This window comes from Chrysochloris asiatica, unplaced genomic scaffold (assembly GCF_000296735.1).
Source record: "Chrysochloris asiatica unplaced genomic scaffold, ChrAsi1.0 scaffold00092, whole genome shotgun sequence".
In the NCBI taxonomy this organism is placed as follows: Eukaryota; Metazoa; Chordata; class Mammalia; order Afrosoricida; family Chrysochloridae; genus Chrysochloris; species Chrysochloris asiatica.
This window is the reverse complement of record NW_006408610.1, coordinates 6911939-6938524: the sequence shown is the minus strand read 5'-3', so window position 1 is coordinate 6938524 and position 26586 is coordinate 6911939. Positions and strand designations below refer to the sequence as shown.

General features: G+C 38.5%; 1 protein-coding gene across 1 annotated transcript in view; it reads right to left on the bottom strand.

Moving 5' to 3' along the window:
• MYO9A (myosin IXA) overlaps nt 1-26586 on the bottom strand; it is a 352098-nt gene that overhangs the window by 30095 nt on the left and 295417 nt on the right. The window contains exons 33-39 of the mRNA XM_006866530.1: nt 21188-21299; nt 18681-18742; nt 14026-14218; nt 9043-9171; nt 6577-6682; nt 5259-5390; nt 4385-4508 (exon numbers count right to left, since the gene is read on the bottom strand). Of these exons, the coding sequence (XP_006866592.1) occupies nt 4385-4508; nt 5259-5390; nt 6577-6682; nt 9043-9171; nt 14026-14218; nt 18681-18742; nt 21188-21299 (858 nt within the window). The remainder of the gene's footprint in view (nt 1-4384; nt 4509-5258; nt 5391-6576; nt 6683-9042; nt 9172-14025; nt 14219-18680; nt 18743-21187; nt 21300-26586) is intronic.

Genomic DNA, 26586 nt, shown 5'->3' with positions numbered 1-26586 from the left:
GTATAGGGTTTCCAAGGAGTGTCTGGTGGATTTGAACTGACAACCTAAGGTTAGCAGTCCAGTGCTTCTCCTATAGTACTATACCAGAACTTCTTATATTACCTTGTTGTTGTTGTTGCCATAGCAACCCTGTATAGAGTTTTCGAGGAGCAGCTGGTGGGTTTGAACCACCAAACTTGCAGTCCAGTTGCTTATCCTACAGCTCCACATCAGCTAAATCAATGTTTATATGTTTGGAATCAAAGTTTAAATAAGTGAATAAGCATTTGTTATTGAAAAGGCCTAACTGTATGGATTAGAGAACACTGCATTGTGAAATCCCTGTCTGGGAATAACCTAGTCAGACATTACGTTCCTTAAATCAATCACCACCATCCACACAGTAACAGAAACAGACAAATTTCAGAATTATTTCAATATTCAACCTACTTCGATTATAACTGAAAAATGATTATTTGTAGCATGTCAAAAACCTCCTACCTCTGATTTGGTTTTCCTCAGAATGTTAACTAAGGATGACATTCTTCTACTCAAAAAATGCTTTAGAGCAGAAAATACAGAAGTTTTCCTGTCACACATTTGATTTAAATCCATCTTTCCAGTTTCTTCTTTTGCCACTTCCTGTCCCACTTCTAGCTACTCAAAATTACTGTTTTGCCTTCTTGCTTTTGCAAGAACTTAAACTACTACTCATCTTTCAACGTCCAACCTCCACTGATTTTTCACATTGGCAATAATCTCTCTCTCATAAATGTATTTTACCCTTCATTTAAAAAAAATCTTTACTATATTTAATTGTAATCTCTGAGGTTCAGCTCAAAACACCAAGCGAGAACAGTATTTTCTTTGATTTATTAGTTTATTTGTAGTGAGCAACCTGAAAGCTCACTGCCATCTATCCTAGATTCAATTCCTACATTCAATTCCATAGATGTTACTGAATACCAACTATGTCTTAGCACAGTTGGGCCTAAAGTCGTTTTATAGCAAAATATGTATGCAACAAGACGTAAGTGGCACTTTCCTCTTGTTCCAAAATTGTGGCTAAGTCCTAAAGATGTGGATAATTAAATTCTTCTCTTTCTACCTTCAAGTAGTTGTTGTTGTTTTAATGCTGTCGAGTCAGTTCTGACTCACAGCAACCCTGAGGAACGGCTGGTAGATGTGAACTGCTGACCTTGCAATTCAGACCAGCCTTGTGGTCTAGTGCTTATTGTATAGCACCACACCAGGACTCCTTTAAGTAGTTAGTGCCAGCCTTTTCCCTCAGAGCTTACTGGAAGGATCCAATGAATTCAAACAGCCCTATCATCAAGATTGCATCATCTCTGTCAATGTGTAACTAAAAAGGTTAAGAGAAAAGGGTTACTGGACTTAGGTAGGAACAGAGGATTTATGAAAAGTGGCTATTCCTGTCCTTCTTTAGGGAAAAAGTATTTTTATCCAAATCCAGAGGGTGAGAATCAAAGTCTGAGATCATCTAAAAGAAAGGGAGACAGATATTTCATCCCTTGATTGATTATTTGTTTAGCAAAAAGACTTACTCATTTGTCCCTACATTAAGTGCAAAGGTGAAGAGAGAAATGGGGAGAGGACATGGTAGGGAAGTGTTAGGAAGAGAAATGGACAGAACAACTCCTTCCCCTTGAGTTTTTGGTTCCCAAGAGGCCCTTGAATTAGAAGGTAGATTTTTCTGTCTTGAGACCAAAAAATAGACATGCATGTCTGTTACATGGTGTGAACGCAAATAGTCAAAAGATTTAACCAAATCTTACAAGGCAATACCAATGCCTATGGAAACTGAACAGGCCTAAGCTCATTATCAGCAAAGCAAATTGGAGCTCTTACTTTCATTTATTGAGCCCACTGCCAATGAACCCGAGAGCAGTGTAGAGCAGTGCTGAACAACCAAGAGCAAGCATGCCACTTCACTGGGATAGCACACACTACTCCATCTCCCTATCATTCCTCTGGGTCTCAGAAAGGGAAAAAGCACAAAGAGGGAGAGGATAAATGTGTGGCAAACAGAACTTATCCATCTACTTCCAAAGCATCTCACCCCAGATTAAGGTCTAGTCTATCTTGGGTGGGAGAAGAGCACTAGATCAAGCCTGTGACTTAAGTTGTAATATGAAGAAGACTGAGTCTTAAATACTGAAATGAGACTGGAGTCTTCAGTGACAAGATGCCTTTAAAGTAGTTGATATCCAGTAGGAAAGGGGAATCTGACATGGCAGAGTTGAGCGGCATTTACTAGGCCAAAAGCAAAACCGACTTGTATTCATTCCCAAACAAGGATCCTCAAAGAACTGGTGACACATAGATGATAGTTAAGTCTCTGCAGTCCAGTTTTGCATGAATTGGTGTTCTTAGCTTCCCAGCTCTCCATTCTGGTGTTTTTGTTTTGCTTTTTGCATAATCACTGGAATTGAAGTTGAGTTCTTGACATGAACTCTATTATGTACTATGACATTTAAGGCTAGAACCAGCCCATCAACTTGCCCACTCCAATTTTCTACCCTATCTTGATAAATAATAAGTAAATAAGAGTAAGAGCCATACTCCTATGTCTAGGTGGATGCCACCAAAGTTACAGCTATGCAAGATCAAATAAGCATTAATAACGATGGAATTGATATAAGTAGTAACAATAGGTGTTTTGTATAATAGAGTGGAAGAGTGGCTACAAAGCTCATAAAGCAAAAATCAATTTGATACCCCAATGCAGTCAACTTCCACCTTTTAATGATTCAACCAAAGAAGAAATCCACAAAGAGAATGCATTTTCCTATGCAACTGGTTTATCTGAAAAAGAGGAAAAGCCAGTATACTGCAAATGGATGCTGTTCAATTACATGATAGAGGAAGAAAAACAAAAGACCTAGAGAAAAAAGAGTAAGAGAAAAAGAAGTGAAAGTTAGTGAGGAAACAGAACCTGAACTGGGGCTGCACATGAAGTATGGACAGGCATGAATGAGACAGAGCAGAACAACTCCCGATGAATGAGAGACACAATGCAACAGTATACATACCGAGACTGAACTGCGGGTAATGCTCATAAATCTAACTGCAATTAGTACAGGTTTCTGGATTAGGAAGGACATGAAAAGGAAAGCAGAAGGTTAGAACGTACATATCATTGTCCCATTAAAAGAGAAGGTTTCATCTTTCAGTGTCCTGAATATATCCATCTTCTGCAGCACTGGCAAAAAAGCGCAGCTTGTCTATCTGTTTAGAAAAGTAGCTTTATAATAAAATGGCTCGTCTTTTCTTTCCTTGATGGGCCTTGCAAAACTGGGCCTCTCAGAATTGAGTTCAGGGAAATTCATGCTACAAAAAGAGGTTCACTTTAAATGGGGTTTCTGTTTCTGGGAAAAAGATTCAGATAGTATCCTAAGATGCGCTGTATTAGTATCTTTACTGCCTGGAAAAAGTCTATGTTTGTATTTGTTTTTAGAGAAGACCCTTCACTTACTTAATCAACAAATACGTATAAGCACTTGTTCTGTGGCAGGCAGTTTATACAGCAAAAGAAGAAACAGAATTTCTTTAATGTTAATGAAAGGATAAACCATGAAGATATGGAGGCAGTACTGTTGGGCCTGGACAAGCATGGGCATGATGACTGGGAAAACTGCTTCTCTTGAGAGATTTACTGAGAGAACCGGAGGGGATATTCATCACTAGCAGTTTATTTTAGAATTGAGGGAAAAGGGTAGCAAACAAACAGTAATTTAACTTTAATGCAGCAGTAGTTCTCCAGTTACCCAGACCCTAACTGAACAATGGTCCACGAGAACTAGTTATTGATATTTAGGTCAGTGGTTACAAAGCAAAGTATTAAACAGAAAAGTAGGCAAATGGAGTAAACTATCATTTTTGCAGGACTTTCCCCAAAACCTAGCAACCATCCCTCAAAGGAATCTTTGTTTTGATAATAGTAGACTCATGAAATTCCATGTCTTTATGAATCGCATTCTTGCAAATGATTAAGTTTGCTCCATTCTAGGAGTATTGGCAGGGCCATGAAACAGTGACATGGCTGAGGTTGGTACTGATGGTGGAAGGCGGCAGAGTGAAAAGGCAGGATAAGTAAGTTTTCATGGTAAGTACAGGAAAAGAAAACAGGGCAGCCTAGCCAAATATTTGGTGTTAAAAATTCTGCACCTTTAAATGTATATATTCTGTATGTACATAAAACTAAAGAGACTTAAAGGATCAATCATGAGGGATTCACACAGTGCCTTGAGATTTGGTGATGTGTTTGTTTGTAACGTGTTTCCTATGACAAAAATTTTGAGAGTAACCCTTCTCTACACCACAAATGCACACGAAATCCCCAGGGAGTCCTTGGTGTCTTGTGAATGCGCTTCCTGCCTCTTACCATTGATCGGCGAATCAGCGACAGCCTGGTCTTTGCCTTATTCTCAGCAAATTCCAGGCTGCTGATGTCTTTGAGACGAGCTTTGTATTTATTCATTTGTTCCACAACAATCAGTTCCACACAGCTGGAAGTGAAGGAAAGAGAGGAAATGGTTAAGAGCTGAGATAAATCCAAGTGTAGCACGCACAGTGTGTTCTTCAGCTCAGTGTGGTTCTAAGGTTGGGGAGGGAAAACAAAACCCAACGTTCCTGACTTTATGAGCTCAGAGACAGGTTTTAGAGGGATGGTGGTTCTGAACTTTGGCTTAAGATTCTAATGCCCAGGTCACACCCTAAACCAATTAAATAACACTGAGAGTGAGTGGGACCCAAGCACTAGTATTTTTTCAAAGCTCCTTTTGCAAGGTCAGTTTGAACCACAAGGTTGGCAGTTCAAACTCACCTGGAGCTCCTCAGAAACCCTACCGGATCGGTATGAGACGGAATCAACACATCATTTTAACAGCAACTTTAGAAAAAAATCTGAGGCTCACAAAACAGGGCAAGATAAAATACAGAAGTACTTAAGTACTAAAATACAGAAGTACTGAAGTGCTAATACCAAAGGAATTAAGAGTCATGAGATCAAATTAGACCAGACTAAAACTATAAGCAGCTCTAAGTGCCACATTTAAAAGAGTGATAGATCCTTCAAAATGAATAATCCTCAGTTGAACAGATCTACAGGAGTTTCCCTCTTCAGTAGGAAAACCTGACAGTGTCTACATGTCTGAATTGATGAAATCATTCACAACTTTTGCTATCTGGATGAATAACGACAATAACTTGGCCATAGGTCCCAGTGGTCTTCCAGAGGCAATGATGACTGTCCTTACGTGGTGGTCTTACTGATGTCCTGTACGCTTTGTAGTGGATCTGTGGTGTCAGGACAGCGGAGGATGCAGGGCGCAAACACAATGGCCAGAGCGTTAGCAGACATTCGATTAGTGTCCTCCTGTAGAGCAATCCTAAGGAAGAAGAAGAAAGTGAAAGGGAGAGAACAGCATGGAGATAGGCAGAAGATATGAAAGACAGAAGTTACGACCATCTTCCCCACAGTATGGGAAGAAGACTTTCCCCACACTGTTGCCCTACCTCTGAAACACTAATACTTGGTTCCTTCCCTGAAGTAACTTATGTCAGCAGATAGTTCATCAGGGAAAATTCCTTACCCACTACTCAAGGCCAACATCACAAGACCAACATGTCTAAAGAAGGAAAAGTTGACACTTTAAGGGATTTATAGACAGGCATATACGATATTTAACCAAAAAGATGGATTGTTTTCTTCCCAATTATTTCTGATATTTATACTCAGAGGAACAGTGATGATTACTCCCAAAGTCTTCTTTGATAATCAATTCCTAAGCACAATCTGAACCCACCTCTCATGAACTACATGCTGGGTTACTGTGACACCATGAGGCTGAAATTGTTAAACAACTAAAATAGTGCCATGTACAGAATCTCCAGTGAGTAGTATCCAGTCTGTCTAGGCAGATCTGATGAAATGAAATGCAGATGGGTCTCTTGTGATACAATAGTGAATAATTGTTATCAGGACTGATTGCGAGGGCTGGAAATGTAAAGGTAGACATTTTATAGCAAGGAAGGGAGTGATTAACTTTCCAGTCTAGGAGCGGAGGTCCTTAGGACCATCAACGGAGAAGAGCCGAGAGCAGGAACCTACCCAGAGAAGCAGTGATGCCTGAGATGGAGGCAGAGACGATGATGTGGAGCGATGGAGCAGCTGGGGACTTTAGATCCAGAGAGGGAGAGTGACTACTGAGCGCTAAAGACTAGGGGGGTAGGGGGGGTGGGGGTGGGGAGACAGTGTAGGGGGCAGGCTTACAGGGTATACATACCCTTCGGTTGGCTGATGATGCATGAAGGGGATTGTAACCATGGCAATGAAACAATATATGATAGAATGAATGTAAAACTAATGTTTTCCCATGTAAACTATCATATGATTCACAATAAAAAAAAAAAAAAAATAGTGCCATGTAGCCCAACTCAGCCAAGGATCTCTATTCCTAGCTAGCTATCAGATACGAGAGGTGTTGACTTTATAAACAGAAAGAAGTCAGTTTTCCATACATTTAAAGGAACCCAAGAGAAACTATTAAGCATCCTCTTGCCTCCTGAAGTTACCTGACTAGATGAAAGATTAGGCGTTCCAGTGTACTGAGATGAGTTCGGGAGAGCTGGTCAATCACAGAGTACACACCGCGGATTGTCTCTTTCCTCTCCTGAAGGCCTAAAAACATGAAGAGCAGCAAATAAGAGTCCTTCTTAAACGCTCCAGCTTCCTCCTGGACAAATGCTAAAGTAGCAGAAGAATCTGGCTCCAGAGTTTTAGCACCGAAGGCATTTGAGGGGGTGGGAGGGGACTGGAGTTCCTTTTGAAAAGATTTTGGAGAACAAACGATGACTACAGACAATCCTGAGAAGCATGAGGAATCGACTTAACCTGATCAATTACTTAAAGGAGCTGTCTGTAGAGAGACAGATCCAGGCACTACAGGAAGTAGTTGTTACTGTTGTTAAGTGCCCTCGAGTTGTTTCCGATTCATAAAGACCATGTATAGGATTTCCAAGGCTGTACATCTTTGCAGGAGCAGAAGGCCTCATCTCTCTCCTGTGGAATGGCTGAAGGGCTCAAACTGTGACTTGTTGGTGGGCAGTCTGGTGCTTATTGTATAGAGCCAATAAATGACATATGGCCAGGCACAGGAAATGAATGACATTCGGAATGGAAATGCCAATTCTATGCATTTGAAGCCACTATGAGTCGGAACCGACTCCATGGTACTTAAAAACAACAACAACATGAATTTGAAGCAAACATCCTAACTACATACAGCAATGACTCCTTACCGCAATCCGTCTTTAAAGATGATTCAGAATGCATGGAAATATATGGGCAACCTATCATTATGATTGCTGTTGTTGTTCAGTGCCATCAAGCTGGTTCTGACTTACAGGGTTTCAGAGAAGTGACTGGTAGGTTTGACCCGCTGAACTTGTGGTTAGTAGTCCAGTACTTATCCTATAGTGTCACACCAGGACACTTTAGATATATATTGCTGTTGTTAAGTGACATAGATTCTGTTCTGACTGAGAGCTATCCTGTATAGGGTTTCTGAGGAGTGAACCACTATCTTTCAGTTACAAGTCCAGAGCTTAACTGACCACACTAGGACTCCATAATTAAGGTTGTTGTTAAGTGCTGTTGAGTCACTTCTGATCCATAGTGACCCTGTATAGGGTTTCCAAGGAGTGGCTATGAGTTTGAACTGGTGAACTGGTTCAAAGTGACCTTGAGGTTGAGTACTTATCCTACAGTGCCACAGCACTAAGGTAGTAGGCTAACAAAAACAGAATCAGTGAAAAGCAACCTGTAAGTTTAAGAATTTCAACATATAATTCTGTTGAAATGAAAAGTTAATATTGCAATATGGTGTACGGAAAAAATGAGTAATACTCTTTTATGGAGTTTGAAGAATGTTGGAGGCTGAGAAACTGCCAATTTACCTTCCTCATCCTCTGGAATAGAGATAGTTGTTGCATGTTATGTGAAGAGCAACTCACAGTTACTACTTAATTCACTTCGCTTGACTTCCATCTATATTTATTAAGCAATTTCCTGAGATTTAATCTATGACCCAGAAATTTTGATTACAGGAATGGAATGGAGATGCCCTAATTATTCAGTCATTTTGTGGCAGAATGACTGCCATTATAATGACTCAACTATCACAGTTTATTAAGAGGTATTGTGGGAATTTATAGTCATGTCTCAGGGATTAAACACCTCTAGTCCTGGTGTGGTGCTGCAGGATAAAGCCCTCGATCGCAAGGTCGACTTGAACTGCAAGGTTGACAATTCAAACTTCCCAGCGGCTCCTCAGAAACCCTACACAGGGTTGCTATGAGTCGGAACTGACTTGACAGCACTTAAGAAGAACAACAACAGTTAGGCCTCCCAGGAGTCCTAGTAGCAGAGTGGGTTATGAGATGAGCTTAGCTGCAAGGTCAGCAGTTTGAATCTACTAGCCGCTGTATGGAAGACAGATGAAGCTTTCTGCTCTCGTAAGGATTTATTTATAGTCATTGAAACCCTACACAGGGTTGTTATGATTTGGAACTGAGTCACAGCATACAACCACCACACCACCAGGCAGGCCTTCATCAGTATTCTACATACCTGAAGTACAGAGAAACCAAACTCCACAACCTTGTACACCTGGCATAAAACAGGCTAGTAGGTTTACACAGAGTACTTGCCTAGATTCACAATTTAAATGAACATAAACCAAGTCTAAATTTTCTACTTAATCTTTCAATATAGTCCATAAACTCTAGTCATTTAATCTCTATTTCTGTGAAAAGCAAGTAAGAGGCTTATTCTTAGAACACTTTTAGGACAATGCCATTTTAATGAGTCTCTCAAGAGTCAACAGTTGAATAGATGACAGTACACTAACAATTTCGTACTGTCAAAAGTTTAACTCGACTGCAAAGATTAACCATGCTAAGCAATCACTTAATAATCTATAATGAAGATGGCATTCTTTTTTCCAAGAATAGGCTCTGGTCAAGAAAGTCTGTGCTTACCCATAGCGCGAAGAAATTCTTCATAGAGTTCAAAGGTCATGAGTGGATTGGGCAAATCACGAAGCCATTGTTTGAATACACTTGCAATGACATGTATGTTATAGTCGTCTAGGTTTACGTTCTCTGTATCTATTTAGAAACAAGAGTTTGATTACAAAGCTGAACCATGAAAAAGATGCTAATAATTCACTTTAGAAATCATCACTATCCAAGATGTCTTCATGTTTCTTACACTAACTAATTTACATCTGTCACAATCTAATTACATGCTTTGGAATAACCCTGAAAAACAAACAGTTTTATTTACTTTTTTTTCCAAATCTGTTTTGGACTGATACAAATAGAAGAGACCCAGAAACATTTTCCAAAAGTAAGGCTGGTTTTAAGTCATTCTTAGAGATGAAAGGACAGTCATAATTGAGTTAGGAGATCTAAAGAAACCATCTTGACCCTTATTTATAGATTCCATAAGGTTATACAGATTAGATGATCAAGAAAACAAAGAATGAGTGATTTTTAATTGTGTAAAAAAAAGTGGCAACTGACTTTTAAGTAGAGAACACAGAGTCTCGAGGAGTAAGAACTTTCTGACTGAGTTTTACCGAGTATTTTCCATTACTATTTCCATATTAATTGACAGAATTAGTAGAACAAACTAGAAAGAAACAGCATTGTGATTATGTTCTTGGTCACACAGAAACAAACTTTTTATCTAAGGTTGATTTAAAAAGATTTATTCCTTCCTATTATTATTAGAGTAAAGGTTGAGAATGAATGATATCAACCTCATGGAGACATTCCAGGATTGAGGCTAGAGCTCTCCCTACACAGATAAAAGCTCAATTTACTAATTGTAAATTTAAGTAAATATGTCATCAATGTAGAAAGGCAAGAAGATACACTGGAAAGAGAACCAGATATGAAGTCAGAATAACAGAGGCTGTTACTGATGTTAGGTACCCAATGCACTACTGAACGAAACACTGTCCAGTCCTGCACCATACTCACAACAGTTGTTATGTTTTAGCCCATTGTTGCTGCCACTGTGTCAATCCATCTTATGAGGGGGCTTTCCTCTTTTTAGCTTACCTTCCACTTTACCAAGTATTATGTCCTTCTTCAGGGACTGATCCCTCCTGATAACAGGTCCAAGGAATGAGAGGTGAAGTCTCACCAACCAGGCTTCTAAGGAACATTCTAGTTGTACTTCTTCTAACACAGATTTGTTTGTTCTTCTGGCAGTCCATGGTACTTTCAATATTCTTCTCCTAACACCGTAATTCAAATGCATCAATTTCTTCCTTATATATACATTATCCAATTTTCACATGCATATAAGGTGATCTGAAATACCACAGCTTGGGTGAGGCTCTATTTAATCCTCAAACTGATACCTTTGTTCTTGAATACTTCAAAAAAGTCTTGTATAGTAGACTGACCCAATGCAATAGATGCTTTGATTTCTTGACTACTGCTTCCATGAGTGCTGATGGTAGATCCAAGTAAAATTATGCCTTAAACAACTTCAATCTTTTTCCCATATACCATGATGCTATCTACTGGTCCAGTTGTGAGGATTTTTGTTTTCTTTAAATTGAGGTGCAATACTGAAGGCCATAGTCTTTGGTCTTCATCAGCAAGTATTTCAAGTTCTCTTTTATCAAACAAGGTTTTGTCATCTGCATATCGCAAGTTGTTAATGACTCTTCCTCCAATCCTGATGCCATATTCTTCAGATGAATCAACTTCTCAAATTATCTGCTCAGCATACAGATTGAATAAATATGGTGAAAGGATACAAACCTGGCACACAACTTTCCTAATTTTAAACTATTCAGTATCTCCTTGTTCGGTTTGAATGACTGCCTCTTGGTCTATATACAGGTTCCTCATGAGCACAATCTAATATTCTGGAATACTCAATGTTCACAATGTTATCCATAGTTTAAGATCCACACCATCCAATGCCTTTGTAAACATCTTTCTGGCATTTCCTGCTTTTAGCCAAGCTCCACCTGATGTCAGCAATGATATAACTTGTTCCAAGTCCTCTTCTGAATCCTGCTTGAATTTCTGGCAGGTCCCTACCAATGTACTGCTGCAATAATATTTTAATTATCTTCAGCAAAATTTTACTTCCATGTGATATTATTTGATGATTTCCAAATTTCACTGGGTCACCTCTCTTTGGAATGGGCACAAATATGGGTCTCTTCCAATTGGTTGGCTTGGTAACTATCTTCCAAATTTATTGGCATAGATGAGTGAGTCCCTCCACTGCTACTACATCAGCTTACGGAAACATTTCAAATTGCATTCCATTAATTCCTGAAGCCCTTTTTTCACCAATGCCTTCAGTGTGCTTTGGACTTCTTCTTTCACTACCACTGGTTCTTGATCATATGGTACCTTTGGAAATGACAGAACTAATTATTTTAGGTACATTAACTCTCAATTTGTTACCTCTTCTTTTGATGTTCCATGTGTCATCCAATAATTTGCCTATAGAATCCTTTAATATTGCAAGATGAGGCTTGAATCTTTTTCTTCAGTTCTTTCTGCTTAAAGAATGTTGTGTGTGCTCTCCCCTTTCAGTTTTCTAACTTCTTTGCATGTTTCATTGTAATAATATTTGATTTTGTCTTCTAAAGCTGCCCTTTTAAATTTTCTTTTCAGCTCTTTTACTTCCTCATTCCTTCCAGTCATTATTTTCTCAATGTTCACAAGCAAGTTTAAGAATCTTTCTGACTTCCATTTTTGTTTTTCTTTCCTGTCCTTTTAAAGACCCTTTGCTTTCTTCCTGTATGATGTTGTTGATGCGATCTCACAGTTCTTCTGGTCTTCAGTCATAAGTGTCCAATCCACCAATTCTGTTCTTGAGATGGTCTCTAAATTCAGATGGGATATGTATGTTTAAGGTCATATTCTGACTCTTAATGGATTTGTTTTCATTTTCTTCAGCTTCAATCTGAACTTCCAGAGAAATTGATGGTCTGTTTCACAGTTGACTCCTGGCCTTGTTTTGGCTGCTACTAAGCTTCTCCATCATCTCTTCCCATAGATGTAGTCAATTTGATTCCTGTGTATTATATCTCATGAGGTCCATGTGTATAATTGCCTTTTATGTTGTTTAAAAAGGTATTTGCAATGAAGAAGTCATTGGTCTTGCAAAATTCTATCATGCGATCGTCAGCATTGGTTCTACTGCCAAGGCCATTATTTTCTAAATACTAATCATTCCTCTCTTGTTCCAACCTTTCCATTCCAATCACCAGTAATTATCAAAGCGTCTTGACTGCATGTTTGATCAATTTCAGACTGAAGAAGTTGGTAGAATCCTTAAGTTTCATCATTGATTTTAGTGGTTGGTGCATGAATTTGAATGATAGTATAATGCTGTCTGTGGTAAGATAATATACATACACCTACATGTGTGGTGCTGTGGGCTAGGGCACTGGACTGCAAAGTTGGTTTGAATCACAAAGTCAGCTGTTCAAGCTCACCAGCTGCTCCTCAGAAACCTTATACAGGGTCCCTATGGGTCAGAACCAACTCAACGGCATTTAACAACAACAAAACTGCTTGTCTGTCAGTTAGTCATACTGTGGTGACTTGTGTATTTGACAGCTGTGATGTTGGAAGCTATGTCATCAGTATTCTAAATACCAGCAGGGTCACCTATGGTGGGCAGGTTTCAGTAGAGCTTTCAGACTTAGACAAAGTAAGAAGAAGGAGAGGCAGATAACTTTTGAATGGTCAGACACTGAACACCTTATGAATAGCATGAGGACATTTTCTGACATAGTGCTGGAAGATTAGCCCCTCGGGTTGGAATGCACAAAAAATATTACCAATGCAGAGTTGCCTCCACAAAGTAGAATTGATCTTAGTAACATGGATGGAGTAAAGTTTTCGGGACCTTCATTTGCTGATGGGGCACAACTCAAAATGATGAGAAACAACTGCAAATATCCACTAATAATCAGAACATGGAATGATGAAGCATGCATCTAGGAAAACTGGAAGTCATCAAAAATGAAATGAACACATAAAAATCAACTGCCTTGACATTACTGAACAGGCAATAATAGTTCTGAATATCTGAAGTTAACTCCTAGCTTGGCCAATTATTATGATAAATCTTTGGGCAAAATCTTCTACAATGGGGATAATAATATCCCTATTGCATAGAGTGAAAATTATAATAAAATAATAAAATCCACATAGTACCCTACATCTCCATCAACAGCTTGTTATTTAGTACCCCATAACCTCTATTTCAAAGGAGATCTGGTAGCGTAGTGGTTACGAATCGGGCTGCAAACCTTAAGGTCAGTGGTTCGAAACTACCAGCTGCTTCGCAGGAGAAAGATGAGGCTTTCTACTCCCGTAAAGATTTACACCCTCGGAAACCCTATACAGGGTCGCTATGGGTCGGAACCGACTCGATGGCACATAACAACAACAACAACAACCTCTATTTCAAGGAGCTCTGGTAGCGTAGTGGTTACGAATCGGGCTGCAAACCTTAAGGTCAGTGGTTCGAAACTACCAGCTGCTTCGCAGGAGAAAGATGAGGCTTTCTACTCCCGTAAAGATTTACACCCTCGGAAACCCTGTACAGGGTCGCTATGGGTCAGAACCGACTCGACGGCACTTAACAACAACAACAACCTCTATTTCCTTCCTTATAAATCAGAGCATTCACATACCTCACAGGATTTTTGAAAAAGTTAAATGAGATGTCTGCAAATGCCAAACAATGACTTATTTAAAGGATGTGTGCAATATATATGCTTGCTGAATTGGCCATGTAAAACCAGACTCTTACGAAAGCTGCAAAATGGCAAATGAGAATCACAGAAAACACTACATTTTTCTTCTGGCTGCAAATAAAGGCTCAACATGCAATGAAAACTGTATGAGCATGAAAATAACTATTTAAAGGAAAGTTTTGGTCTGGTTTAGAAGGTACTGTCTTACCTGTATCTAGGCCTTGTCGAAGCTCCTTGATTTTATTCGTTGAACCAGACTTACGGTAAATACCTTCTGTATATAATCCATGCATTTCAATGTAGTTTATGAGCTTTTCCACCACTAAAGGAACAGTTCTGTCTTCACTGGTCAAACGGGATAGCTCAACGCCAAATTGTCGAGATGACAGCTCTGGGTCATACTAAATGGAAGATATTTTTTGTTTGTTTGTTTCTAAATTCATTCGAACATGGTTAACAATTTTGTTAAGATTTATTTATTTTATTTTCTAGAAGTTTATGAACACAGTTATGAGGACTGGGCAGGGGGAAAGGTACTGTGATTAATGCTAAGAAAATAAGTAAGATATTTATATTCTTATTTCTTCAACCCTCTTCCAATAGCATTCACCGCAAGCAAATGGGGAATGGAGGCATTGGCCATCCGTAAATGTATCCCTTCATACTGAGAATCTCTTTATGCAAGGGTGGGACTTGGGCATGGGAAGAGGGAGACTGTTTTCTATGCAACCATTAGAAAAACCTACTGATTTATATAAATTTGAGTTGTCAGAAAGTTTCTGAATCATAGGAATGCTTTGATGTATAGGTAAACCTTAGAGAAACCCAAAACAGAAACATAACACATATTGGCCCATGATTAATGCAATGGCTTTTTATTATGGATATCATGCTTATTAACTACGCCTAAAATAACTATAAGAGAATGAGCTATGGTTAGGATTATTTGAAGTAATTCACAGAAAAAACTGCCAGGTATTACCTCTGAGACAGACATTTTTTTGTACATCTCTCTCTCTCTCCTGCTCCATTCTTCAGCTCCAGCCAACATCCAATCAGTTCAATCTCTCCTTCACCAGCATCCAATCAGTTGCCAAATATTTTTAGCCAGTCAGTGCACCTCTCTATTTTTCTTTTCTGTTTGTCCTAGTTCAAAGCCTATATCACTGTTAAGTAGGACTGTTTCAACAGCTTCTTGATGAATTTCCCCCATATCCAATTTCTTCCCTTTCATTATGTTCTATAGTATTTCTGTATATATTATATTTTCCTGAAAAACCTTCTGTGGTTAATTACTGTACATCAAAATGAAGTCCAAACATTCCTAAGTATAACACTCAAGATCTTACTTTAACTAGAATTAATTTCTTAAATTTCTCATTGATACATTTATCATTTCAGTGCTAGATACCAGAGATAAAATAAAAAAGCAGACAGTTCTTACCCAAAGACTAATATTAACAACACTAACAGTTTAAGTGTATGGAGATGAGTGAGTATAACAATTAACAACAGATGTCTTGGTATTATATAACTACAGAAGTTGTTGTTAAGTCAAGTCCAGTCAGTTCCGACTCATAGTGATCCAGTTTAGGGTTTCCAAGGAACTGCTGGTGGGTTTGAACTGTTTACCTTGCTGTTCGCAGTCCAGTGCTTACCCTACAGTACCACACTAGGGCTCCAACTACAGAACAGAGATCACTTTATCAGGAGGAACTGGAATGGGAAACAACTGATGACCTAATAAAGATCTGATACTTAACCCAAGTATTGAAATGCACAGTAAAAGAGGCAAGAAGAGAACCTACACCTTGAAGGCAAAGAAACACAGAACTACAACACTGGGAAACAAACTATAACTAATCTGGTATGGCTAGAATAAAGAGCTAGAGAGAGATTATAAAGCACTTTGGCTACTAATATATAGAATGTAGGTCCTATCCTGAGAACAAGGAAGTCACCCAAGAATTTAAATAAAGGGATACACTATCAGTTTGGTATTCATTTGCATCATTCACCTGCATACTCCCTCCACTATAGCACTTAACTCTTAAGATAATGCATTGCATGTCTATTTTGTTAAGTTAATATCAGGCAAAGTCTCTGAAAAGTACTTCTAGATCTGAGGCATAATTGAAAGGGCACTTAATCTTGGAGCAGAAGCTCATACTGAAATTTTAGATCATTACTATATGAACTTGACTAGGTTATTGCGTTATCTGCAACAAGAGTATACCACCATGCTGCTTCAAAGGATGTTGTAAAAATTAAGCTACAGGGAGCATACACAGCATAGTACTTGGTATATTATAAATGTCCAACATATTTTTATAGAAATCAAATATATTTATAATGCTTATTATAATGATTAAAACAAAATAAGCTTAAATCAAATTTTTGGTTACTACTGCAAACTTCTGGTGTGGTGATGTAGGATCAGCACTGGACTGCAAATCACAAAGTTAGCAGTTCAAACCCACCAGTTGCTTCTCAGAAACCCTATACAGGGTCACTATGAGTCAGAATCGACTTGATGGCACTTAACAACAATAATGAAAACATGTAAATACATAATTTATAGTCTTTAAACGTTATAACTCTCTAGGACATTAAACCTCATAGCTGTTGAGTTAATTCTGATGCACAGTGACCCTACAGGACAGAGTAGATTGAATATCTTCACAGAAGCAGACTGCCACATCTTTCTCCCATGAACAGCTGGTGGGTTTGAACCACTGATCTTCTGGCTAACAGTTTTAAACACTACACCATCAGGGTTCATTTCCTAGGGCATCTGGGATGATAATAGGTAAGACTTAGGAAAGCAAAGGGGGGAAAAAGCACAGAAAAGAAATACTTGCAGACATTAAACAAAAACCTTTAATAGTTTGATCAAATCTATCAGTTTCATTTGATTTAAATCAACACTCTAAAAGCAAACTGATTTAAAAATTCTAGTTTTGAAATTAATGTAAAATTAATCTGACTATTTCCATCTGGAAAAAAAGTTAATTCTGAGAGTCTAGAGTATTTACTAGGGTTTCTCTTTGATGGTGGATCATACAACTCCAATTTTTTTTCCTCCTTATCACTGTGAAGGAATCCGGACGGCACTGTGGATTAAGTATTTGGACTGCTACCTGAAAGATTGTGATTCAAACCCACCAGCCAGTCACTCAGCAGAAACAGATGTGGCCGTCTGCTTCTGTAAAGATGTTACAGCTTCGGAAACCCTAGGGAACAGTTCTACTCTGTTCGCACTACAGAATCACTGTGAGTCCCAATCAATTTGACAGCAATGGTTTAGTTTTGGTTATCACTGTGAGACTATAGAAACGGTTTTTCTGATTAACTTCTTAGTTTTTGACTCTGCACAGTTTAAGAATTCAGACAATGCCCTGAGGAAAATAACCTGCGTTTCAGGCCCACTTCTTGTAACATCTGGATTACGGCCCCTCACCACCCCAGTCCTGGACTCAGTTTTTCTGTCTTTTTTTTGCTGGCTTTTTGTTTGTTTGTTTGTTTTTTGCTGGCTTTTCTGGCCCTCAAGTATGACTTTCAAACTCAAGATTCTTGGCTTCTTGTCTAACAGTGAAAACTGGAAAATTACTGCTAGGAAAAAAGCATCTCATATAATATAGATTCCACCACTCTGCAATTCTTCTTGCCTTTAGGATCTTAGTCCCTAAAGTCTTGTTTGCATGGGCAGTTCTCTGATGCTTGCTAACAGACAATTTTTTAGTTGTTCTCAGAAAGAATATTGGTCTGCCACAAGCTATTCCAACTTCATGGTATTTTAAGTTTTAGACCAAACTTATCTATGAACTTTACAGAGATGTGTCATTCACTAATGTGGAGCCAATGCAAATTCTATATGGAAGACTTTAAAAGCAACAATCACATACACCTATATTATAGTTCAAATTCACACAGCATTGTTACAATTGTCAGCATGTAAATAACATGTAACAAAAAGATTATTCTTCAACCAATACAAGCTTGAAATATTTTTTAAATGGTCAGTTCCTTTAAGTATAGGATACCACAAGGAGTACTTGTTCAGTATCTTTTAGTCCTGGCTATGGTGTGGCACTGTACGATAAGCACTGGACCAAAAGGTTGGTGTGAACTGTAAGGAAACAGGTTCAAACTCACCAGCCACTCCTCGGAAACCCCATACAGCTACGAGTTGGAACAGACTCAAAGGCAGTTAACAACCACATCCCCAGACATAGTAAAAACGTGTAAAACCAACAACTATGCTGGTAAAATTAGCTGTTTATGTTTTAAATGTGCTCATCTTTAATTATAACCTATTAATCAACCTAGACAATTGCTAGGAATAAAATAAAGAAGCAAGAAACCTATTACTTGAAGAAAGAAACCTTTTACTAGGAAAGTAGGAAATGCTTGAAGACATGTTTTTCAAATTGTAGGGTACAAAATAAACACAGCAGCTCACATGTAGTAAAATTAAAATTAAATACAAAAATTCAGTTGTCATTGAGTCAATTAGACTCATGGTGGCCCCGGGCATGTTAAAGAACGGTACGCCATAGAGTTTTCAGTGGCTGAGTTTTTGGAAATAGATCACCAGACCTTTTTACAGAAGTGTCTCTGAGTGGACTCAAACCTCCAGCCTTTTTCATAGCAACTGAGCACATTACCCATTTACAATACTCAGTTCCATGAAAATCATTTAATTTTTTCATAAGCACATCCTCTGAATGTGTGTACTAGATCATGACATAAAACCTATTTTTTACTGGGATTTGTGGCCAAACAGTTCTTTCCATAAGGCATGCACCCACACAAACAGTCACCAGATATGCTATTTATTGTTGCTATGTGGTAACTTCTTACCTTTTTAGAGCACTTGGCTGTGGTTTTCAGACAGCATTTTTTGTGGCAAGCATACTTGCATACTGAAAATCAGGTTAAGATGGAAGTTGTTTAGATGCATCAACATCAATGACAAGAACTTAACCAATTTACAACTTTATTTTGGACATTAAATGCTTTCTTTAAATCTAAGTTTGATATAATGTCATATATATACTCTGCTGTCAGCTATTGTTGAATCAATGCCAACTCATGACAAGATGAAATGCCAACTCATGACAAGAACAAAATGCTCTATTATGGCAAAATGAAAATGGATTTTAATCCATTCTTTTGGAAAAAATGAAGTCGAAAAACTTGTGTAAAGTTTCTAATCACTGTCTATATAGAAACTTTCTGTTCCTTTTAAGAACTCCCTCCCTTGCCTCTACCAATATTCTAGCAGGACAGGTATCGCTCTGTGATTTGACTTACACATATGCTCTACAACTGGCCAACATGTCACTTAAAAATCATTCCAAAGGGCAATTAATGATATTATCTAAGTTAAATGAAAATAAATTGGTTAATAAAGATATTTAATCTTAAAAACCCCCACTGCCATCAAGTCAATTCCAATTCACAGCAACTAATTCATAGCAGCCAACCCTATGTAGGGCTTCTGAGACTAAATCTTTACAGGAATAGCCAGACTCATCTTTCTCTTCAGGAGAGGTGGGTAGGTTTGAACCACCAACCTTGCAGTTAACAGCGCAATGCCTAAATCAGAGCACCAACAGGGTTCCTTAAGCTATAACAATGGCCTCCCTTATTATATTTTCTCTGAAGGTCCAGAATATGCGTAGAGCTCTGAGAAACTAATGCATAAAGACTATCAATTGTAAATGAAAAGATACGATAATGAAAATAGTCAGAGCATAAATAATTGATTGGAGCCATAGATAAGGGGTGGTTGGGAAGTTGGTGGGCAGGAAAAGGGCACTGGGAATATATAGTTTTGCTACCCCAGCTCGCGGCTCCTGCCTAATGATGCCTGAATATCTTTCATGAGCTTCCAAATTTAAGGTTTCCTTAACTTAAGGTTTCAATGCCAAAACCAAGTAGAGGAGTCCATATCATTAAATTGGTAAAGTCACTAGGAAAATAAAGTTAGTTAATTCTACTTAAGAAAAATTAGACCAAGCCAATCCCATTCATTAAGAATCAAACAAACTCAAATTTCTTAAACTTTCAACTTCAGCTCAAAGAGGAAATTACAACAAACATACAGCAATCAGGGTAACATATATAGTCATATACATTTTAAAACATGTCTCCTTTTCACTCTCATTATAAAATTTTGTGTTGTCGCTGTTGTTAAGTGCTGTTGAGTCAGTTCTGACTCATAAAAACCCGGTAAAGTGTTTCTGAAGACAGGCCATTGGGTGTGAATTGTCAATCTTGTACTTATCCTACAGCACCACACCAGGACTTTTTTAGATTATTAATAATGAAGTGAGAGGAAAGCCAGCGTTGGGCTATGGAATAAGTGATTAGCATGACTTTTATTCCTGTCACTGGATCCAGTCCTTCCTAATATTTCCTTCATTCACTTCTGGCCAACTAGGACTTCAGGTGTGGCGCTGTAGGGTAAGTGCAAGACTGCAAGGTCGGTTTGAACCGCAAAGTTGGTACCGACTCCATGGCACTTATAATGACAGCAAGTAAAAGCAAAGGAGTTCAGATGTCACAGCAGTTAAGCGCTTGGCTGCTAACTGCAAGCTTGGAGGTTCAAACCCACCCAGAAGCTCTGCAGGAGAAAGCCCTGGTGATAGGCTTCAGTAAAGATGATAGCCCAGAAAGCACTAGGAGCAGTTTTACTCTCTCAAATGAGGTGGCTAGCAGTTGAAATTGACTTGATGGTACCTAAATAACAACAATAATAGTAAAGCACCACAGAACTACTAAAACACCAGAGGAGATGGGTGGATGAAGAGGAGTGGATGATTGTAGGGCAAAACCAAGTTGACCTACAAAGAGTCTCTACTAATAGTCTAGGATTTATACATTCTGATGAAAGGTCAATAGTTTTGTTCTTTTGGAAATAACCTAAGAACTTGTTCATTTATTCATTCATCCATCTACAAGTTCATCTAAGCAACAAATATTTATTAACGTTTATTAAGTGCCAGAACTATTCTAAGCAATAGTGACCTAGAAGAGACGGTTAAGTTTCTTGATCTTATAGAATTTACATTCTAGAAGGAATAGACTGACAAAACAAATGAGGTGACATTTGAGTATAGACATGAACTGAAATAATAAGTTATGCTAAAATCCATTTTGGACAGGATGAGTACAAAGGCTCTGAGTGACTACGGGACACCAAAAAGTCTGGTTTGGCTACAAAGAGTAGGTGAAGGAGAATGTAGCAGAAGATGAAGTTAAGGAACTAGGCAGTGTGAACTAGTCCCTTATATTAAAAAAGACAGAAGAAACTGAAATATCAAGTGGTTAAAAAAAAAAATACCCAAAATGGAAACACTTACATTTGCAGACAGAAGCTCGGTCCATTATCCATATCAAAGAAGAACAGTATTCACAGTAGGTAGGGATGCTATACTGAGTAGCTTTAAAGATGTGACCATTGTGTTCTTCCACCTAAATGAAAACATTTAGCCGTTTATAGTAAAAAGTCAACACAATAAACACTATCTTAACACTGCCTGCCAACGAATGGGCAATCCTTCAATTCTTTACTGTACACTTACTCCAGAGGGAGAATTGTGACATCCTGAGAAAATACAAATACATGATTCTTGCTCTAAACAAAGGTAACACTCGCCACAGAGAGCTAGAGCTGAGAGTGATGTATCCAGCTGATATGAAGTGAGAGGAGACAAACAAGAACACCCAAACTTGCAGACAGTACTCATTTGACCTAGTTTTGATGGTTTGACAATCAGAACTCAACTAGAGGAAGATTAAAAAAAATATGTATGTATATATTTTTGGTAAAGGAAACGAGGATAAATTGCTACAATTTGATGAACCTGACCTATACTCATGGAGGTAGTAGCTCTAAATACCAACAGAGAGGGAAGGAGTCTTCACATCAAGTATCAATGCTATCCCTATCCCTTCTGTACACAGGGTAGATAGGGACAGGCAACTAAGACACTGGTTACCTAAAATGAGGGAGTGATAAAGGCACAAAGTGACTGGTTTATAAGACTTCAAGGGGGAGTTTAAGTTTAATAGGGTTTGGGGGAATATAGAGTCTCCACTGAATAGTTTTCATCTTGTCTAGATGGGTCTGGTAAAAAGAGATGGGGATGAGATTCATATGATTCAATAGTAACTGTTATCATGACTAATTGCAACTGTCACAATTGTAAAGGCAAAAGTTTTATAACAAAAATGGAGGAGTAGTTAATCTTACACTCCAGAAACAGAGTACCCTAGGACCATCAAGGGAGAAGAGCACAAGCGGAATGTGGGACCCTATCCAGAGAAGCAGCAACACCAGAGATAGACACAGAGATGGGGATATGGAGAGAGGCAGTAGCTGAGGACTCTAGGTTCATGCAAAGAGAGGGACTGAAAGAGAGCTAGCAGCCAGGAGGCAAGCTTGCAGACTGTGCCCTTCGGTGATTTAAATTATTATATATGCCTGAGTGTTTAAAAAAAAAAAAAGAGCTAAAATGAATAGTGAGAAATACTGTTAACTGATGGTACATGGAGGGGATTATAATTACTGTAATGAAACAAAGTATACAATTTGTTGAATATAAAACTGATGATCTGTCCTATAAACTTTCACTCAATTCACAATAAAAACTTAAAAAAAAAAAAAAGATAACACTCTAGTTGGGAAAACAGAACAATGTGCATGAAAACTAGAAAGCAATGCAACAAATATATGAGCTATACTACATGACGATGAGTTCATACGTTCAATTAAAAACAGCAGTTCTCTCTCTCTCTTTAAAGTCAGGAATTTACTACATCCTTGAAAATTACTGAAGATTCCAAAGACCTTCTACTTAGGTGCATCATACCTATCAATACTGAAAATTGAAACTGAAAATTTTTTTAAATTATTCATTCATTAATTCATTTGAAACTAACAACATCATATGTCAACATAAATAATTATTTTGTGAAAAACAACTTTGTATTTAAAACACACACACAAAATGATAACAGTTTTTTGCTGTTAGTAGTCATCAAGTTGATTGTGACTCGTGGTGACCTCATGTGTCGGGAGTAGAACTGTGCTCCACAGGGCTTTCAAGGCTGTGATCTTTGGAAGCAGATCTCCAGGCCTGTATTCAGAGGCACCTCTGGGAGGGTTCAAAGTGCCAACCTTTGGACTAGTAATAAAGTGTTAACTGTTTTCAGTACCCAGTGATTCCTGAAGATAAGAGTAATGCTATCTTAAAACATTTTAATAGTTCTTTCTAACAATGACACCACTATACCAAAACTGAAATGGTAACTCAAGGGTAAATTTCAATGCAAAATCTGAAACCATTCCAATAAACGCTTTATGCTCTGTGACATTAAATGCATTGTTCTGGACATCATTATAATTAAAAACTTTTGCCCTGAGAGACACCATTGAGAAAATATAAAAACAAGCAATAGACCCATAGAAAACATTTGCAAAACATGTATCTAATAATAAATCTTTTATATAGAATATATGTTGTTGTTGTTGTTGTTGTTAAGTGCCATCAAGTCGGTTCCGACCCATAGCGAATATATACATACATATATATACTATTACAACTCAACAGTAAGATAAACAATCCAATTTTTAAATGGGCAAAATATCTGAATAAACAATTAATCAATGAAGAACTACAAATAGCCAATAAGTGCATAACAAGATACCTAACAAACACATCACTAGTTACTAGGGGAATTAGCACAGTGAGATATCACTTCCTATCTAATAGCATGTTGCTGTTGTTATTAAATGCCACTGAGTTAAGTCTGACTCATAGTGACCCTGTATAAGGTTTCCAAGGAGCAGCTGGCAGGTTTGAACAGCCAAGCTTGTGGTTAGCAGTCTAGCACTTATCCTACAGTGCGACACCAGGACATGAGAAGTTATTAGGGAAATGGAAACTAGACCCACAGCGAGATTACTCTTTACACCAAATGGCAGAGAAAAAAGACAGCAACAAGTGTTGGTAAGAATATGGATAGATAGGAACCCTCAAACATTGCTGATGGGACTGTAAAATGGTGTGGTCACTTAGTAAAAGTTTGGCAATTTCTTAAAATGTTAAGCAGAGTTACTAAGTGACCTATATGTACATAGGAGTGAAATTTCTGGTTCATTAGGCAACACACTTATACACACATACATACATATATATATATATCACAAGAGCTGAAAGCATATGTCTATGTACAAACCTGTGCACATATGTTCAGAGCGACATCATTAATAATAAATAAAAAGTGGAAACAACCCAAATGTGCCTCAACTGATTAAAAGATTAAACAAATGTATATCCATACAATAAAGTATTATTTAACACTAAAAAAAGACCAAACTACTGATTATGAACCTCAAAAATACTATGTTAGGAAACCATATGCCAAAGGCCACACACTGTATTATTTCATTTTTATGAACTGTTCATAACAGGCAAACCCGTAGAAACAGATGTAGCTTAGTGGTTGCCAGATACTGAGAGGAAAGAAAGAATGGGAAATGACTACTTAATGGGTATGTTGTTGCTAAGTGTGGTTGAGTCAGTTCTGACTTACAGCTACCCTGTAAGGGGTTTCTAAGGAGCATTCAGTATTATATTAGCAAAAGACTGGAAGTAAACAGGGGTAAAGCCCAATGTTGTAGCTATGTGTTAATCCATCTTATTCAGGATTCCCCTCATTTCTACTAACCCTTGACTTTACCAAATATGATGTCATTTTATAGTAACTGGTTTTTGCTGATGATCTACACAAAGTAAGGAAGCTCAAATCTCAACAGATTGTTGTTATTGTTGTTCAGTGCTGACGTCAGGTCTGACTCATAGTAACCCTGTATAGGGTTTGCTATATAGGATCCCTATATGGAGTCCTGGTGTAGCACTGCAGGATAAGCACTGGACTGCTAACAGTAAGGTGAGCAGCTAAAATCCACCAGCTGTTCCTTGGAAACCTAATTAATACAGGGTCATTCTGAGAAGAAAGTGATTCATTCACGTAACAACAGCATAGGGTTTCTGAGGAGCAGATGATGGGTTTGAACTGCCGATTGTGCAGTTAGTAGTCCAATGATTATTCTATAGCATCACATGATATATTGTTATTGCTAAGTGCCTCTGAGTTGGTTTTAACTCAATAGTGACTCTGTGTACAGGGTTTCCACGGAGCAGCTGCTGGTAGGTTTGAAATGTCAACCTTTCAGTTAGCAGTTCAGTGCCTATCCTACAGCACCATACCAGGACTCCATATGACATATTGGTTGTTGTTGTGAAGTGCCGTCGAGTCGGTTCCGACCCATAGCAACCCTATATAGGGTTTCCAAGGAGCAGCTGGTGAACTCAAACTGCCGACCTTGCAGTTAAAACATCTTTGCAGTCTGGCGCATTAACCCACAGCACCACACCAGAACTCTATAAGACATATTGGTGGTAGTGGTTATGTGCCGTGGAGTCAGAACAGACTCATAGAAACCCTGTACAGGGTTTCTGAGGCTGTAAATCTTTACGGGAGCAGAAAGCCTCATCTTTCTCCCACGGAACAGGTAGTCGTTTCGAACTGATGACCTCGCGGTTCGCAGCCTAATTCGAACCACTACGCTACCAGAGCTCCTTATGTGACATATTGTTGTTGTTGTTGTTAAGTGCCGTCGAGTCGGTTCCGACCCATAGCGACCCTGTACAGGGTTTCCGAGGCATATTAGACAGCTATAAAACAGATTTCTACATATAGCTATTATATTCATTTTATTTGCTGCTCTAACAAATTTGTTGTTGTTGTTGTTAAGTGCCGTTGAGTCGTGTCCGACCCATAGCAAATGACTTGGAACAAAACTCATTTAATATTTTTACCTCATAGTTCTTTGGGTCAGAAATCAAGCCCAAGTCTCACCAGACTTTTTAAAATAAGGTGTTGGAGGAGCTGCATTCCTTTTAGGATAGAGAGGATAAGCTACTTCCAAGCTCATTCAGGTTGCTGGTAGAATCTACTTGTATGCAGTTGTAGAACTGAAGTCACCATTTCCTTGCTGTCTGTCACTAAGGGTTGCTCTCTGCTTCTATGTTGGGAACGGCACAGCACTGAGATGTTGAGGCCCTGTGTCATGGACGAAAATCCTACACGATGGCCCCACTCAGGATGGCTAGCCAGGGACCCTGAGGGCCAAAGGAAGTGACCTCCTGACGTCCCGGGTTCATTGTTTTTTGCGAACTCACTGGTGGCCTACCTCTGTATAATTTTCTTTGGTCTTATTATTCATTCTAGGCTTCTAACTCCAGTAATTGTAGCTTCTGAGAAAATGGTTTTTTATGTGCCTCTCTTAATGTCTCCACTGTGTTGGCAGTGCGTAGGGTCCTAGGAACAAATCTCTCTGAGGAACAAAACTCTGGCCACCTGGCAAGCATGTCCAAACTGTTCTTTATCAAATTATTCAGTTATGTTTGATATTAACTTAATACATGAACCCTAGATACCCATGGACAAACATTAAAACAAAAACCTCTTCTAAAGCTGAGGTCGTAAAAGTTCCAAAGGCAGGTTTGCTGAGATTCCGCAGAGGCTCTGGAGACAATCCGCCCAAGGAATTCACTCAAAGTAGATTGGTGAATTCCAGAGTATTGTTCAAGGAATAATAGTGACAACCTCCTCAAATCGTCCCCAGGTGTAAACCATTAACCCAGACTTCCTTCTTCCTCCTGAAAGCCTAAGCCAGGTAGCTGAAACA